The following is an 18803-nucleotide window of genomic DNA, read 5'->3' as shown; positions in this document are numbered from 1 at the left end:
TCGCGCAGGGTGCGCAGCGTACGTCGTCTCAGACGCGCCGTTGGCATACACGACCATTGTTTTCACTGTAAATTTAACGCAACATTGCGTTACGCGAGTAAAAAATCTGTGCGCTCGCCAGCAAAGCATTGAAGTAAGGGGATCGATCTTCTCGAGAAAACATCAAATAATCTTTAAAAAAACATTTGATTTGAAATGACTGAGCTGAAACTTTCACAAGGTACTAAAGATAGGAATAGGAATTGTGTGAAAATGATGATGTAAAAAATAACGTGAGAGGCGACGCGACCTAATCATTGAATTGTATGAGAGCGCCACCACTCGCCAGCAATTTAGATCTACTTTAAATGCATGGATTCTAGTTCAACTTCAGATCACAAAAGTCAAGGTTGAATTGAATGAACATGCAAGGTAAAAACTACTGTTGATTTTTTACACACACACACGGGAAAACAAATCAGTGTTTTCCGCATTCGCGGGGCAGTCATGCATACAGATGAAGGTGAGCATTAATGTTATCATCAAGTTAAAGACCATAAAGAAGTTATTAAGGCAACTAAAACGGACAATATTGTTTTCAAAACGGAGTCGCGATCGTCGAGCTAGTTTAGTTAGTGTTATGGGAAGGGCCTAATGTAATGGGAAGACCCTCGCCAGAACGTTGTAAGAAGAACAAGAGGGCGCATTTACTTTACAAAAGAGTATCGTGAAATTGGTGATTCAATATTCATTATTATCATCATCCACACGTTAATTAATTATGCCTTCAAATATGTGCTGGTACAGTGGTAGTGGTACATGTTTTCAATTTGTGCTGGTTGTTTATTCCATTTATTAAAATATCCACTCCAAGGTTGGTGGTAACATAACAATCCATAGTTAGAAGTGTACTGCTTTTTAAATTTTATGAAGAACAATGCTGTTGTGCTTTTCCTTGTTGATTTGTAAGTTGTATTTAGTTTTAGATCGTTCGTGAATGTAAAATGAACTAGGTAATTTTTAGCAGGGAATCAAAAATATATGGCACAACTATAGAATGCAAATACACTTCGAAGCTTCGACTGCGCCTCCGCGGAGACGGAGTCGCGGTGACGTTCATACGCACACAGTACACCGGAGTTGAGGTAGCGCTCTGTTGCTTAACTATAAATATTTGGCAACCTAGGGGGCACTCCGAAAGATGCACAATAGCGCCCTCATTAGGCTCGAAAATACACAACTGCGCAATAGCTAATGCGCAGCTGTGTTGTCAATTTATTTTATATATGATGTATTGCTCCACAGCACCTTGTATTATGTAAACCATTTACTATCTGACTATTCCATGGTGTTATATGTAAAGGAATCGGTCTCATACTCATACTCACCAAGTAGCTAAACACATAGAAATGCTGATATACCACATTGGCTAATTATTATTATTATTATTTGTTCCACAGGGTAACGTGTTTGGTCTTTGGCGTTCGATCGTCTTAACAGAATTGTATGGATACTGGAATCACCACGGTAGCTACAAACTGGGGAACCATGGCTTGCTTTAGACGTCTATGCTGTAGGTTCTGTCGGATCTTCTCATCACCGAAGTGCACCCGGTTCTACTCCGTCCTTCTTCTCGTAACAATCGCCTTCATCTACTACAACCTTTTCTTCTTCCTCACAACGAACCACCTAGAAAACCCGGACTTTGTGGGCGTCAATAAATGCCCGGCGTGTTACGGGACAAGCATGTGTCAGGAATTCAGCCACGGGTACCTCAGCTTGACGTCCTACTCGAGGATGAGGTTCCTTGACATCGTCAACGTAAAGAACGTCTTCTACGGTTGGCATCAAAAACTAAACTCCGATGTGATTTTAAAGCGCTTAGGCCACAACAAGGAACTGGACAGTTTTGACAGGGATATATGTAAGAATGCTGGCGCCGGAGTTAAATGTGACGTCGCGAAAAGTATTTTTAAGACTAAGTTCTCAAGAGTGTTAGAGACGGAGATGTTGACGATCGCGGATGCAGAGGGGCTTTCAGATGTCGTTAGATGTCCGTCGGAAAGACTATTAGAAAGGATTACAGCCAAGTTTATGGAGTACATTCCAGCCAAGACTCCGAAGAAAGACTGGAAGATGATGCTGATGACAACATTGGCTATTAACCCAGAGCCTATAATGTATATGGTGAGATAATATTAACAGGCCTAAAAAGCGGCACCCACGGCAATTGTAGTGGTTCCCTGTGCTATTGCTTTGGTGCCCTTTTCCTCATCATAGAAGTGACCATTTGTTAGAGAGAAATTGCCCTGCCCCTTCAAGAGACTTAACTCAAACAAGTACAAGGCCTGTAATAACTTCATAGAGTTTCTTATAGTACCTTTTACAATAACGTATGTATCAATGCGCTTTATATGAGTGCCCTAGTCATTGGGCCAATATTATTCTTGTAATCTTTCTTAGCTCCCTCGGAAGTATACAGCCCTGAGTTGCCGTGGCACTCTAATGTCTTTTTCATACACAATTTCAATCTCTACCTTCGAAGGTACCTATTTATTCCCCTGGGTGAAGAAAATCAATTATTATAATAAAGCACCTTTCTTAAGGACTTAGTGACATGACCGGGATTCGAACTCACACCCCGATGACTTGACAACTCAGCCTACGTGATTCAAGAATAGCCCTGGAGGCTTGCATTTTTCTTATATACTACAGAGACGTCCTGGATTTGAGGGTCAGTTTCTGGGACGAAAAAAACTTCAGAGCTCCATAGTTTAAATCCTATAAGAAGCTGCTAATTTTTGTTCCGGGTTAGCATTCCATGGTCGCATACTTTTTTTTGAGTGGTGGGTTGTGCAGGTCAGAAATTCTTCACAAACTTGTCATTTTCGTGAAAGAATTTGGCTCTCCATGTTAACAAGTTTCCACAAGTATGCCCATACAGCGTGTTAGTCACAGGACAGTCACAGCACAGTCATGGGTGTTCATCTAAATTTAAGCTACTAATCTCATTAATCTTATAATCTTGAGTTTTTTTTTCTGCCAACAGATATTTCCTAAATCAGAGGGCTGGCCATTTCCTCAGTATTATGGTGCATGTGGTCGTTTCATCGTTCAGGACTACGTCGGCAAACCATTAAAAAGCTACTTCCAAAAGGATTGGATGACACGACTAGATTTGGCATTTCAAGTAAGTACTGTAGTTTAATTCGTACTGTGGAGCTTTAAAAAAAAAAGTCTTGCTTAAGGATCGCGTGTGTAACGTGACATTTTGCTGATCAGAAACATCAGCGCTTGAGTCCAGTGCACTTGACCCCTCAACCATGACAGCCATGTTATTTGACCTCTGTTGACCTCCACTATCTGTTTCTCTTTTTTTTCAGGTGATGAGAATAGCTGAAAAGTTGACCAATAACGATCAAGGGTACGGACTCTACATGACTGACGTCAGCCCAGAAAACTTTGCCGTAAACGAAAAGGGAGAGGTTTTTATCATTGACGCTGAGAATATTATTGTTGTTGACAAACAGAAAATCAAAACAGGTTCGTTAATTCTCTCTCTGTTTGCGTTTTTGTTAGGAGAGGGGCTCCAAAGTGAAAATCGCTTTTTTGATGCACTCACTTTTTCTAATGTTATTTTTTTAATGAGAGATTGCCTAACATCACAAGGCCACAGACGGCCACTTCAAGGTGAGGGCTACACTTTACATGTAACTGTCACCAGAGGCACGTTGCTGTAGAGTTGTTATACCGCCCTCTATTGACTGTAGTTGTTAAGTCTATAAGTTCCAATCCAAGATGTCTGACCAATAATAAACGTATCATGAATCAGTCTAATCTAACATGTCTGAGTGTCTCAGTGGATAAAGCCTAAACACCACAGTTGCCTCCTACTCCTGGGGCTGAAACAGGGTTATAAATCCCAGTCCGTAAGGATTGCGGCATTGCTCTCAACTAGTTAGGAGTATGGCTGGTAGAGCAGAGTGCACCATCTTCCCAACTTTTCACGAAACAACTATGGTGCCTTGCTCAAGTGTTATGACCAGGATTCGAACCCACACTCTGCTGCTGACAACACCAGTGCTTGGGTCCAATGACCTTGTCACGACATGCCACAACACTTCTAAAGATCTAAAGATGGAGTCCTTCTGAAAGTAGGCTCCGTCATGGTCATCAGTTTTGAAATTGCGAAAACTAGTTAGTGGGCGAGCCTTTTGACCCTAGCAGAGTCTTTTTCAAAGGCTTAATGACAACACAATACACTTCGTTTATGGAGTGTTCCTGACAACTATTGTTTTTGTTTATTCGTCCCAATGTTTAGATGGGAAACCATTGTGGGATCAGCAGCATCAGTCATTTCATGATGAATGTAAGAGCCACCCAGGGTGTCTGTCTTTCTCATCAGAACTTCTCTGTAAACGCCACAGTAGCGACCACAACTACTATGCTATATGCCATGGATTACTAGGTGAGAATTAGAATAATAATAGTAATACGAACTAGGTCCTTACATCGGCTTTACATCCCGTCCAAAGACATAGCAAGAATGGTTAAGTGTCTTGCTTAAGGACACAAGTGCCTTTGGCAAACTGAAAATGCCCTTGCCCTTTCAACATCTTCAAAGATGAAATTCCAGGGCTGAAACTCTTCTCTTTTTACCAGTTAGGCGAAGCATCACCTTGAAAACATCATTGAACATGCACAAAGCACTCTCTGACGTACTTCCACTGTACATTGTATATCACAGAGTCTCTCAACCTCTACAAACCTAGCAAGAGTAGCCTGTCCTCCAGCCAGAATCTACATGTGTAGCAATCCCTCGCACTCACAAAAGGGCAGGGGACCCGTCCTTCTCAGTTGCTGGTCCCCGATGCTGGAACTCTCTACCCAATCACATTCGCATCATCAACTCACTCCAGACTTTAAAGTGTAAATTAAAAACTGATTTTTACGTAACATTCTTTCAGTGTACTTATCATTATCATTATATCTTGACATTCTCAGCCAACACCCCTGGAAAACCTGACGAGTCTACAGGTCTACTCCACGACCCTCCAGAACACCTACTGGAAAGGGAAGAGCTGATTCGCCTGATTGCTGAGTGTGAGATGCCAAGTCAACAGAATGGCCGTTACGATGCCATGCAGCAACTCCTTCAACTACTTGCCAAACTCACAAAAAGAAAAAACTAAATAACGGAAAGTAAACGTCTTAAAGGAACTGAACAGATTTGATAAGAACAAAACTTGCTTAAGATTACAGATTTACATACAACTGACACAGTCTATTGATGATGGAAGCAGAAAAAAAAACCTTGAAATCATGATTTTTGTCTGAAGTGTCATTATTTATTATTATAAAACTAATTGCCCGTTTGAAGTTTATCGCTCAGTGAGCGATGTATTCATTTGATTTTTTTAATGATGTCTTGCAAAATGTGGAATCTGTTTTTCACTATTTTCTTGTGACCCAGATGGACGATCGATCTCAAACTTCTACAAGTTTGTACATTTATGGTTGGTGGATTTCATAAAATGCTCACATGTACACTGCCAGCAACTGTTTAGTTAGCAACAGCACCAACCAATTCTGTAATGTTCCTTTAATTACAACTCATTTTATATTGTCTTTAATGTTGGTGCACCTGGGTTTAACAAAAATTAATGTGCAGTTTATTTTTGTTGGAAATAAATATTAGAGTTATGTTTTTTTTTTAATGATGAATGGTAGGTATTCATAGTGTCTTTGAAAAGTGCAATACCTTTAGGTTTATCCAAATTTATGTTCTTTAGGATTATTCAATTTTAACAATATTACATCTAGACAATTTGTATCCTTTGGAAAAGGCCCTTTGAAAATAAGGTTATTATTATTATTATTATTATTATTAGTGTCTCAAAAGCAATCCAAATGTAGTGACAGCTTTATTTTATAAATTGTGAGACCAAATAAAATAGTTTATACAACTTGCTGCGCCACAGTCTGCTGCCAATTAGGCCAAAAACACCTGGTTAACCCCTAATTCTTTCCATGATCTGTTAATATTACCTTGTTCATTTACCTGCATTACAAAACAGACAGGACCGACGGCTTTATGTCGACGCCCCTTCTACAAGACGCAGCAATAAGGGTCAACTGCTTGCTTAAGGACACATGTGTTTTGCTAAGCAAAGATATTTACCAAACAGTGTTTTCTGCTTAAACAGCTTTATTATAATGGGCCCTGAACTGACGCCCTACAGTTCTGAAACACCAGAGCTGGTGATCTGTGATGGTTCGGCCATGATACTTCGTCTTTCAACACATTACTGCCTTGTTTATTTATTTTAACAATTTCAACAATAGGATGCACTTATTTTAACTTTGCTTTTCACACAGTGATTCTCAAAAACAAAAATTATACAGAAGGTAGGAGAAATGTTTTGAAGAATGGATAAACAGTAATAGTTGGTACCTGCGAACAAATATTAACAAAATAGAGAGACAGGCCCGCCAACATTAGGGTTCTAGCTCTACTGCGCACAAAAAGTAGCTAAGCACAACAAGATTACCAGCTTGCCAAATTACTACATTGTATGTCCCATCATTTTGTGACTGGTATCCTGCTCATTTCTGCTAAGCAGAAAATCGTTAAGCAACAATGATAGTTTGGGTTTTGTAGTGACTGGGATTGTTGTAGGCTATTTCAAAGTGTGTTTATAGAATGTAAGTTGAAAACGGATCAAATACAGATATTTATATTTATATGAATTTAAGAAATAAAATTTAGTAATATCAGTATAGGTGCTACTGTTTAAAAAAAGATACATGTGTATGTGACGTGTACGTATGAACTGATTGTGAATCTCTATGTAAAATGAGTGCAAGGTTAAAGGTTTATTTGTCAGGATCTTGACATTTGCTCAAGTCTGGTATCTGGCTTAATTCATAAGCCTCGAAGTGTGACACAGATTTCTAGACTAGCACCAGCGTCACATGCGGATACTGTCTTGCTTGCCATTTTTGGAGACAAATTGCAAGTTTTGGTGAGCGTCAACGCTTAAAAAGCTCACTAACTTCACTGTGAGTTATATAACACAGGGACATTGACTCCAATTCTTGTCATGACTAGTGAATTTGGTCAATTCAATAGACTTGTTTAAGTCTCCTACTTGTTCTAGCACTGTTCTAATAATCAGGACATACGAAATTGCATGATTTTGTTCCTGAAAGTTATGGATATGGCAAACTTAGATAGACTTGTTGAAGTCTCATGCGTAGTCTGACATCAGAGGACATATGTGAAATTGTGTGATTTGGGTTTCTCCTTAAAAAAAAACTATGTTTGTGGGAACTCAAAATAGACTTGTTGAAGTCTCATGCGTGTTCTAGCACCAGTATGTGTAATTATGTGACTTTGTTTTGGTCACTTCTAAAAAGCGGTTGGGACCCAGGTTTCTAAAAACTGGAAAATTTACACAGTAGGCCTATATTACTACATTGTTCTAATGTAAAACAGTTTGTTGCGTCAATTGAAAAACCCTGTATCTCAATTTTGCAAACAGCAGTATTTCGCACGAAAATGCCTCGTGCAAAAGCGTTGTATCTCAGTGCGTACTGGTTTGTGTGTTCATCCGGGCTACCCTGGTGATTCGCTTGTGAATTTTTTTCACTGAACTTCGGAAAGTACCAAATATACAGTGCTTCGTACACATTAGTGTAAGAGTAACACAAATTATTACACACAAATCAGTGACCACTTTGTTCTCTTTCCCATAAATGTTTGATTATTTCTCTGAAATGTAAAAGAAGTTTGTTCGTTGGATGTTGTTAAAGCCATTATACACTTTCGGTAAACAGTATTGTCCAAGTCCCACACTTCGTGTATCACAACTTATATATAAAATAACAATCCTGTGGAAATTTAGGCTCAATCGGACATCGGAGTCGGGAGAAAATAACGGGAAAACCCACTCCTGTTTTCGCGCGTTTCGCCGTGTCATGACATGTGTTTATAACAAATCCGTAATTCTCGTTAACGAGAATTTATATTGTTTTACCGTTTTCTCAAAAAGTAAAGCATTTCATGGACTAATATTTCAAGAGAAGTCTTTCACCATTACCTTCTGTAAACCCTGTAAATTATTTGTAAATCTGTGAACTTTTTTTTTTTTTTCTGTACTGAAAGGGTCCAATGGCTTTAAGGTGATAACTCTCTTGGTAGAAGAAGTTTTAGAGGGAAAAGGAATAATCGTTTGGTGCTTACATGTATTTAAGTGACTAGGTGTGTAAATTATATGTATTGAAATGGGATAATTCAATGTTTTGTGTTGAATAATTGCACTTTTAGTGAAATAATTTCCTTGAGCCATTGTAGAAACGTTTGTTAAATTATCAGAAATTTGTTGTTTCATGTATTATGTTTGGTCATTTGACTGGATTTGGCCCACATTCTTAAAGCCTGTAAGAACAAAAATAATTTGTTCATTAAAAAAAGAAGTTACTAATTTCAGAACACTAATGTATACAGTTACTACTTATTTCAGAACACTACACAGTTACCATTGATGTGACTGGTACCTCTGTCATTTTTTGCTTTACCCTAGAAATTTGCTTAACAGAATTTGTTCAGAACAGCTTTTATTAAACTGAGCACAGGTCGTTGACAATAGCCAATGTTGTCAGACAAGTGCTTTAACTTTGAATGATCCAAAAATGTTTTTACTATGATTCATGATACTAAATTGAAACTCCCTTGAAATTTTTAAAATCAGTCTTTTAATTGTAAAACAACTGAAGATAAATAATAAGATTTGACCAATATTGTGATATTAAAAACAAACTAGAAATGGAAACCACTTGTGTCGAGTATGTGTCGCCTTAAGATTTTATTTATTTATTTGTATTATATTGTTTTATTTTTTGGTTAATGGTGGAAAATCTATAAGACCTTAATGCATTGACGTCATTCAGTGGCCATCTTAGTGGGAAAAACGGTGATGAAACAATCAAAAGGCACAGATTTGTACGCGCAGCACACAGGTTTTGCCAGTGAACAACCTCCTTTTGACCTCTAGGTGAGGGCGCCCTACTGAAATGATGTCATGTGTATAAGGTTTATATCGATGAAGTTGACTTTTACAACGGCAACAAATTTCAATTACGGGGAGCACAATAACACAAAATAAGCAGGTCTTAAAGGAAAGGTCTACATTTGGTAATCACTCTTAAAATTAATGGCAAAAAAAAAAAAACCCAACAATTGTTATAAGCTTACAGCTGAGCAGCTTTGCTAGTTAAAAGCATTTTGGAAACATTTCACTTCGGAGAAACAGGGTGGAAATAAAAGTTATTCCTGTTTTTATCAACCCAAATTACAATTCGGGAACCATTACCGCACCACATTTCTCAGGTAAAATGCATTCCTATTAGGGATTTATTCTTCCTGTATGGACATCATAACCGCTCTAGACATAACCACATGGACATAACCGCTCAGCAAAAAGTGTAATATCCGGTCATTTCGTGTCAAATCACCCCCCAAAAAAAATTCAGCTCCATCTGATAAACCGTTTTGGCACTACGGCATGCTCTTTCTCATTGATATCGGTCGAAATGCCCCTGCTGACTGGGGTCAAACTGGTTTATTGGTGTCTATGGAGTGGAAATTGCATTTAGCTTTACCAGTCTGCCATTACTTTTTGTAGGAACAAGTTTACGTCGAATACCTTTCCGTAACACGCCACCACTGTTTCATTCGATATAATATCTTATTAACATCAATGAGATATCCCTTTTTGTAAAAATGAGTGAAAAAGTGGTCACTCCATACGGAAAATTATCCAAAACTTACTTTTAAAAATGACTGAACGATAACCAATAAATAATCAAACATTTAAAAACAGAAAATAGCTTAAATACGTTGCGGGCTAGGTTGTGTTTTGGCGACACCAACCAAAGTCCAACCATGTCTTAATCGGTTATCGGTTGGCAAGGTCTGAACCGCATCATCACAGCCCTCAACCGATCACGCAAAAATGCTCAACTGATGACCAATGTTTCTTGTTGGGGTCGCCAACAAAATGCACTCCAGTGGGCTCTCTAGTTCTTATATTATTATATAACTATATAAACCACAAGGGAAACTGACTGAGTAAATTATGATTTTTCGGGGTCTACAAAGAATTGACTAGAGTGGGATTCGAACCAACGACCTACGGATTAACGTGCCGGCACTCTACCAACTGAGATATCTTGCCCTATATTGGCAGTGTCCCTATTTTGTCAATATCTTTGTTCGGGGGTGCCAGTCAGAAGCCATACAACCGTTAACTGCCGTGTAGCCAGGGATCACACTCAAATTATGATACAACCTGGGAAGCTGCAGCTAGGGGATCACCTTAAGGGGATGCGACTTTTTGTTTCAGATATCAATATAAACCACAAATATAGGGCTAGATAACTCAGTTGGTAGAGCGCCGGCACGTTAATCCGGAGGTCGTTGGTTCGAATCCCACTCTAGTCAATTCTTTGTTCAACCCTAAAAATCATTATATATAACCATGAATCCTACCTCCATGATATAACTACATGTATAATGTTTTGACCCCTCTGCCTACCCACAATGCATTGCGGTTCTGAATCGCGATAAAAGATAAACCTTCGACCTTTCACTTTAAGGTAATTGGATCTTAGTTGCGATAACGTAACCCTCCTGCCGACGCGCAGTGAAAGTGTTTGCTTACCTTCCTTGCGATCAATTCTAGTTTGGGATTCCCTCGTGAAGAGATGGTAGTTTGTACCCACAGAAGTGGCGAAAGTTCTGCCAAAAAAGTGAAGAAATTATGAACAAATTCAAAGTTACTGAAGTTGAGCTGAGCTGCTAGTGCTAGCTGAGTGGTTTTCGTGTTGACATGCATGACATGTGGACCTCCATGTGTGTGTGGAGTCTGTGGACTGTGTTTTTAATTATTGCACCAACACAAACAAATGAGGGCGCTATGCTGGTGGTATTTTGTTTGCAGGTGTAACGGTTGTGTTAAATACCGCCCTCTTACGTGTGGACAACTGCTGCTTTATGATTGGTCTGTTAAGCGTAAGCGTACGCTTAACAGACCAATCATAAAGCTTGGTTATCAACTTACGCTTAACAGACCAATCATAAAGCTTGGTTATTAACTTACGCTAAACAGACCAATCATAAAGCTCTGTTATTAACTTACGCTTAACAGACCAATCATAAAGCAGCAGTTGTCCACACGTAAGAGGGCAGTATTTAACACAACCGATTTTTCTCACCTGCTAACAAATTACCACCGTTAAACCAGCATAGCGCCCTCTTTTTTGTGTTGGTGCAATAATTAAAAACAAAGTCCACATGTCATGCATGTCAACACGAAGACCACTCAGCTAGCTAGCAGCTCAGCTCAACTTCAGTTTTGGAACTTTGAATTTGTTCATAATTTCTCTAATTTTTTGGCAGAACTTTTGCCATTTCTGTGGGTACAAACTACCATCTCTTCACGAGGGAATCCCAAACTAGAATTGATCGCAAGGAAGGTAAGCAAACACTGTCACTGCGCTGCGCTCACTCACTGAGCTCAAGCCCGCCGAGCCCCGTTGGGTGCGCCGATGTTAGAAAGTCAATTGCTTCAACTCTTCAACCCCTTCATGGTGGTTAAATTTTAAAACGAAAACAAAAATACATATATATGTAAGTTACGGTGAATACTTTTGTAGAAAAAAAAAAAAAAAAGCATGCAGGTCTTAAAATAAAACGTATACCTGTACAATATTTTGGTAACACTCTAAAACTGAATGGCAATAACAACACTGGTTAGAAGCCTTTAAAAGTGCTGGACTTAAGTGTTGTCTTTTTTCTGTCTTTTTTTTCTTGTTTTGATGAAAATGCTCAACTAACATCCATATATATCGTTTTTCAAAATCAATTTTGTTTAGATAAAATTACAAGGTGTTAGCCTTGCAACTTTTTCTGTTTTCATTCATTTAAAAAAATTTATTCACAGGGGGTAAGAGGTAAGATTTGCATTTTTTTCAGTTCTTGTTCCTTCTATTTCACAACTTCTCATGAGTTACCAAAGAGGTCGATAACGAGAACGATAAAAATGCACGCCCTCGATTGGTTGAATGAGCGTTGGCGTGTTCTGCGTGGAGCATTTCAACCAATCGAGGGCGTGCATTTTTATCGTTCTCGTTATCGTTCTCGTTATCGGGGCCTGTGTGACCGGGCCTCAAGGCTCTGTGAGAAACAAACCTGCAAATCTTATTTTATCACTAGACAGTACAGCAGAGATACCAGCCAGTAGTTCAATTCAAATGTATTGCTTATTGTAGCCTTTATTTACAAATCACAACCAAAATCAAGTTACCATCTTCATCATCATCAGTTTCTGGTTCATCAAAATTCTCATTAATTTGAAACAATGATCAATATACACATGATTATACATTTATTATCTAATTATGATTGATAAATTACGCTAAATTTGTTCCCAATAGGTTACGGTAAACACTTGAATTGTTAATAATAAAAAATAAAAAAACAGTGACAAGTTTGTAAAAACTTTGAAGCAAATTCCCCGTTCCAATCCATTGTTCGAACCTTCATTACAATGTAAAACCAATTCAGTAGCAGGTCATGTGAGGTCAGGTCATGTGAGGTCATGACCTCAACTTGCCTCAGTATGACATCAGCCTCACTTTGAAAGTAGTGAGACCTGTGTTCCAGTTTCATAGAGCTGCTTAAAGGATGCAGCTAAGCAAAATCAAGCAGGACACCAGCTACAGACAGTACAGTGAGATGGTAAAGTTGGTTACCATCTGATGGTAAGTTTATTATGCATCAAGCTACTTTTTGTACTTAAGCTGCTCTATGAAATTCGCCACTGGTCTAGGCCAGGATCCAGGCACTGCGTACAGTGTTCTGCGTACAGTATTCTGCGTACAGTATTCTGCGTACAGTGTTCTGCGTACAGTATTCTGCGTACAGTATTCTGCGCTCATGGAGCCTGGAAGCGTGATACCGAATGTAAGCGCAGAAATCACCGGTAAGCAAAGCCATGACATTAAGCACAGGTATCAAACTTCGAGCATTACCCGGCACCTTTGTGCTTACAAAAAATAAGAATTGATAAACTGCAGATCAGTTTGTATTACTAACAACTGCAGAATGTAAAGTCACTTAAAAAACACCATGTGAATCTCAACTGGCAGCTACGGCTATAGCTGTTGCTAAGGGTGTTGCTAAGGACAGCCTATGTATCAATGAATGATAATGCAGTGAACAAGCCACAGCCGGTAGCCAATAAGACACCTAATATTTTGCAAAACCTGTCTGGGACCTGAACTTCATTAAGAGCCTTAAGCACTCTACAATAATACCGTTCATGTTTTAGTCTGTGTACATTATACACACACACTCACCAGTGGTACTTAAATATTCATAATTTGTACACAACACTATTTTACAGTTTGTAGTTTTGTTACAAAGTTTTATTCTCAATAATCATATAGTGGCTAACTCAAACCAATGTACATTTTGTTTGTGGGGTTAATATTAATAAAAAGGAAATTAGTTTTATAAAATAAGACAAAACTGTAAACACACAATGGTAATTTGAACTCCATACTTACAAAACAACCTTACATTTACATGTATACATAAAGCTTTTGGTTTTAAAATTAACCGAATGTAAGGCAGCAACCTAAATGTTTTAGTTTTAAAGCAAATTTACTATGATTCCTAAATATTGAAAGTTTTATTTGTATTGCTCGCTTGGAAAGACTCATCAATCATCGCTTTTTATCAAGATTTCAGCCCGACACCAGAGATGTATCTACAATCACCTTCCTCCAAAGAATTTCCAGAAAAGAGGATTTTTTTATTTAAACTGCTTCAGTTTGCCCTGAAAATGCCTCATTTAATGAATAACTATTTTGATAACATTGTGGTAGAACTCACAAAAGGCTTAAACAAGATGTTGCACTTAAAATAAAACCCAGTTAAAAAGAAAGAAATGAAATACTTAAGTTTTTTCAAAAGGTTGCATGAGATTGACTGATAGTCAGAGACTGTAAAGAAAAGAAAAAAACCGAAAACCAGACATTGAAATAAAATAATGATATTTGGCACTATAGCAGCTCTGTGCAGGAACATTCAAATGGAACTTTATCAAGATGTGAATGATTCTTACACGACAAAGGAAGGCTTCAGAGAAAAAAAGTTAAGTTTTAAAAACAATTGTTTACATTTTATAAAAGAGATCTACAGATGTTATTCATCAAAATTTGAAGTTAGACTTTCTATTTGAGATTACTAGCGGTCAATATCATATATGTCATGTGACTAACTATGATACCATGGAATTTGACAGGGTGAATAAAAATAAACCAAATCAACCAAAATCAACCCATATGATAACGAAACATTTCCACAGATTTTGACACTTATCTCATAGAATTCAAGTAGAAACAAAAAACAAAACAGAGAAAATCTTTTGTCGTAAAGCAAAATGCACTAGTAACTCAAGGTTTTTTTAACTTCAAAATATATAAACAATCACATAAGGGGGATATAGTACAGTAGATCTATTATCTTAGAATAATTGAACTTCACCTTTAAAAAATTATCCACAAGAAAGACAGTTTTATTAAATCTCAATCGAAACATGATGACAGGATTTAGGTGCTAAATACAATTTTCTTTACAACTTGGCCACCAAGCGGGGTTTAACCTCAACTCATTTTCTCATTTTCACTGGTCCACCAGCCTTTTCACTGGTCCCAAATCTCAAGGTTTCCTTTCAGCATTGTCATTTTCATTGACATGAATTTGGAGCTATACTGAATATGAGCGGTACGAACAGTACTACTGTCAAACGCCACCCTAAGGGAGGGAAAAGGAGACATATCAATGGGCGCATTCGATAAACTTTCCCGGTCTACCCCACGGTGCTCACTCGGGTGAGCCCCTGACAAGAGCTAAAACAAACGATCACTCACCGCTCTCATAGTGACGTCATGCACCTGGGGCCAGCCCCCAAATGACCCACTCCACAAGCAGGGCACTGGGGGCTGACCCGGGTGAGCCCCTGAAATGACGTCAAAGCTATTCGAACGCACCGGGGGCAGACCGGGGTCTACCCAGGGAAGCTAAACGAATGCACTCATTGATAGCTGCTCTCGGATCGTAAAACCGTGCACATAACCTCAATGTATAAATGTCAGCATTTTTGCGTGTTTTACAAGGGGTCTATTTCGCTCTACTGGGATAGTGTATAAAACTCAACTGCCACCCTCACGCTGGGTTTGTTCTCTCTTGTATTGTTTGAAAGGGGGGGGTCAAGTTTAAAGATAACTACAATATTGTGAAATTCCTACTATCTAAAAGCATTGTTAATAAAGATCTGGGGTTTTTTCTCTCTAAGATGACCACGAATTAAGTTTTTTTTACACAAATACTAGAAACTTCTCAGAAGAAAGTGCAATCACACAGGTATTTCAATGTACCCATTTTGATAGATATAATACATTTTTTTAACTACTCTGCGATTACAAAATATTTGCATATTCATATGTTTTTCAGATTGTTTCTGAAGCTGATTTTTGTTTCAAGATTTTACACTGAAGGAGAGGATCATTTAATTAATCCGTTAATCACAACTTTTAAATATCACTCACCAAACTTCAGTTGGTTTTTTTCAGCTTTGACCTCTGGGAAATCTACTGACCTTTAACCTTTGACCTACAATTTCCGACCTCCCTTATCACAAAATAACTCGTCTACAGTGGATATATTACACTTCGTAAAAAATATTTACAAATTGTTAATAAAGTCGAGTCCAAAGTCAAAGTTTCTGATCCCTACTACCACCTTTCCTTCACTTTGTTCTGACACTAAAATATTAAAATTTTTGAAGAATTGAGAGTCTTAACATTTGACGAAAATTAGGGTTTTTTATGTGCAGTAATGTAAACTTGTGTTTTATCTAGTGCTCTCCAGTTTTGGGTCAGTTTCTGGACAAGTCCTAATGGAGGTATTTAGTTTGGGTTCTATACCCCAAATGGGGTATATAGGGTGTCGTGGCTGAGCGAATAAGAGTACCAACCTCAAGCTCTGGTGTTTCTGTTCAGCAGAGTGTGGGTTCGGGAGTCATGACACTTGTGTCCCTGACCAAGAAACTATGTACATGCTTCTCTCCACCCAGGGGTAAATGGGTACCTGCGAGGGCAGAGATGGTTCTTGTGATTGATTTAGCCAAGTAGCGCATATTTGTTGCACGGGATGTATACTCCACATGGAGCTGAGATGGTTTAAGGAGTGAGTTAAGGCCCAATGACCAGGGTAATAATGTTGGAAGTGCTTTGAGACGCCCTCTGGGTGTGAAAAGCGCTGTACAAAAACTGGTTATTATTATTACTATTAATGTGAAACAGTTTGTATACAGGTTGCATAATTATGATAATGAGTACGACAAATGGCATTTTAAAAATGTTTTGAAGCGGGAACGTCACAAATGATTTACATACACGTACAAGGTTTGAAATGGAGATTGAACTACTAAAAATGTAAATGTTATTTTGGATAATATTTTTTTACTTTTTATATTTGGCACAAATAGTGGAAGCTAATTCACTGAAATGCTATGCGTCTCAAGGGTTTTAGTTGAATGGATGGGGTTAACTTGTATCAATTACACGATGGGCTGATAAATTAAGTATCAGAACAATTTAACACGTAATGATCCACCAACAAAAAAAGCTGTTAAGCATGAAATTCTGCAAATTTCTTTGCTGAGCAAGAAATTTGTGAAATACAGGTAAAACCACTGGTATCTGTATGGTATTGCGTCTGGGAACCGATTTTTGCTAAGCAAGAGTTTTTGTGCTTAGCAAGTTTTTTTTGTGCTCACAGGCCTTAGTTTACACATCTCCATTCCTGGGCCTAATTTCTTTAAGCTGCTTAGCAGAAATGAGCAGGGTATCATCACATATGGTACTTGTGACATTGTATCTTGTCTGGTAGCCTAAATCTGGTAAGCAAGTTGTGGGTGTGATTAGCAGATTTGTTGTTCTTATACTTTTTTTTATATTTTTCATTTTTCAATTGTATAATGCCTTGATCGGCATTCTGGAGAGGTACGCATTATGAATCCATACATTGCATTCTTGTTATGAAATTAACCTAACCACAAACGATACTCCAAAATTTGTTTGGAGCTTTGTCGTCTCTTAAATCAAGCCAAAGCTTAAAGGTGAACAGAGTGAAGTTATCCTGAATGAAATTAAACTCTAGTACAAAAGTAAAAACTAACTATTGATTAATTTCTCTATAATAAAACCCAAAGGAAGCGATGCATATATATTAGTTAAATTAGGCAAGGTATTTCTTTTGTCTCACATTTAAATATCTGAGCTGTATGAAAATAAACATGTGCAAATTTAAGCGTTAATTTGACAAAACATTTACTGGGATAAGACAAAAGACATCACCGCGCCTTAGGAAACCAGTTTGGTCAAAGATTTTTATGCTAAAACTTTTTTTTATACACCAATCAAGTTTCAACAACTTGGACATACTTTGATTTTTGAAGATAAGAATTTGTTTTCTGTTTTCCTCACCGTAATATTTTCACAATAACTCTTTATCAATAATCCTTTAACCCCATAAACCAATTATATAATTGACATAATATCATGTGTTAAACCTATTGTATGGCACAAATATTTGTCACCATTTTTATAGTCCTTGTCACCAAAAACCTAACCTAACCAAAGTTGTTTAATTATCTTACCAGTTGGTTAAACTAGTTAACTAACCCAGTTATAAGACAAGTTTCCCTAGTAACACCACTGACAGGAGACAAACTTGCGAAAGTTTCCCTGGTTCCCCCTCCATCAGCTTACTTAATATACTGTCTAGGTGATTACCGGCTAGATTTTCAATGCTTAGATAAATGTAGTAATGAAGGTCACTGACTTCAGGAAGTCAGCAAAGGTCGCTGAACCCTGATTGCAGTGTAGGACGTTTTCAGATCCAATGCCCGGTATCCATACAGGGCAAGTTCGACCAGTGACCATTTTGTCAACCACTCGTCAATGTTCCATGTTTACCTATGCATGAAATACATTCTGGGTACTAGGCAAAATCGCTCAATGGTTAACAATAGTCACCTATAGTCCTTTATCGAACTTGCTCCTGGTTGACTGAAAACTGACTTGCCATTTACAAGCCGATGTTGTTACTCTAGTTGCGTATTTTATTGAAGTCTACGTGTTTGGTGCTCATGATGTTCCACTGATCGCGTTGAAGAAATGACCAGACACCCTCCTACCAACTGGTTCGTGCTCCTTAGGCTACGACGGGAAAGAAATGAAAATCTAAAAGATACATACACAGTAGAGGAATACAGCTCCAAGAAAGCTTGTTTGTTTGCTCAGATGATCTTCCCACCAAACTCCTACAAGGAGATATATAAATGCCAAGCTGGCAACAGCCAATCTCTCTCATACAAACATTGGTTTAACGCCTTGATTATGAATTGTGAAAATCAAATAAAATTGTGATTGTGCTAACTAGATGACAATACTCAATCTAGTCATTTTGAAAACAGTGGTTAGCTTGGAGATTCGAACCCACAACCTTGTAATTGCAAGTCCTGCACTCGATTTCACAAAACTATCCCTAACTTAAGACTAATCTTAGGACTTACATAGGACGAGTCCCAACCCTGCACTGTAGCATGCACACCTTAAGATTAATCCTAAGTAAGAACGAATAACTCGTCCTTACTCGAGATAAGACAAGTCCTAACTCCAGATAAGAC

At 38.1% G+C, this 18803-nt stretch overlaps 2 protein-coding genes across 2 annotated transcripts in view; one reads left to right on the top strand and one right to left on the bottom strand.

Annotated features, from left to right (window-relative positions):
- Positions 1-130: 130 nt before the first annotated feature.
- On the top strand, positions 131-8806 carry LOC139945285 (divergent protein kinase domain 2A-like). The gene is made up of 6 exons (XM_071942625.1): positions 131-502; positions 1440-2166; positions 3029-3169; positions 3363-3522; positions 4301-4447; positions 4984-8806. Exons 2-6 carry the CDS (start codon positions 1486-1488, stop codon positions 5169-5171), a joined length of 1317 nt encoding a protein of 438 aa, XP_071798726.1. The 5' UTR covers positions 131-502; positions 1440-1485; the 3' UTR covers positions 5172-8806.
- A 3489-nt stretch (positions 8807-12295) lies between these two features.
- Positions 12296-18803, bottom strand: part of LOC139945274 (dedicator of cytokinesis protein 9-like) — an 86626-nt gene continuing 80118 nt past the window's right edge. Inside the window, 1 exon segment of the mRNA XM_071942607.1 lies at positions 12296-18333. Within this exon segment, the coding sequence (XP_071798708.1) occupies positions 18262-18333 (72 nt within the window). The 3' untranslated portion in view covers positions 12296-18261.

This window comes from Asterias amurensis, chromosome 12, assembly GCF_032118995.1.
Source record: "Asterias amurensis chromosome 12, ASM3211899v1".
Classification (NCBI taxonomy): Eukaryota; Metazoa; Echinodermata; class Asteroidea; order Forcipulatida; family Asteriidae; genus Asterias; species Asterias amurensis.
The sequence above is the reverse complement of the archived record's forward strand: the minus strand, read 5'-3'. Positions and strand labels throughout refer to the sequence as shown.

What these genes read in the sequence shown, in the direction of transcription:
- LOC139945285 (XM_071942625.1), top strand. Translation starts at nt 1,486, where the DNA reads ATGGATACTGGAATCACCACGGTAGCTACAAACTGGGGAACCATGGCT. An exon ending in GACTAGATTTGGCATTTCAA is followed by an intron (nt 3,170 to 3,362) that starts GTAAGTACTGTA and finishes CTTTTTTTTCAG; the next exon opens with GTGATGAGAATAGCTGAAAA. An exon ending in CAAACAGAAAATCAAAACAG is followed by an intron (nt 3,523 to 4,300) that starts GTTCGTTAATTC and finishes CCCAATGTTTAG; the next exon opens with ATGGGAAACCATTGTGGGAT.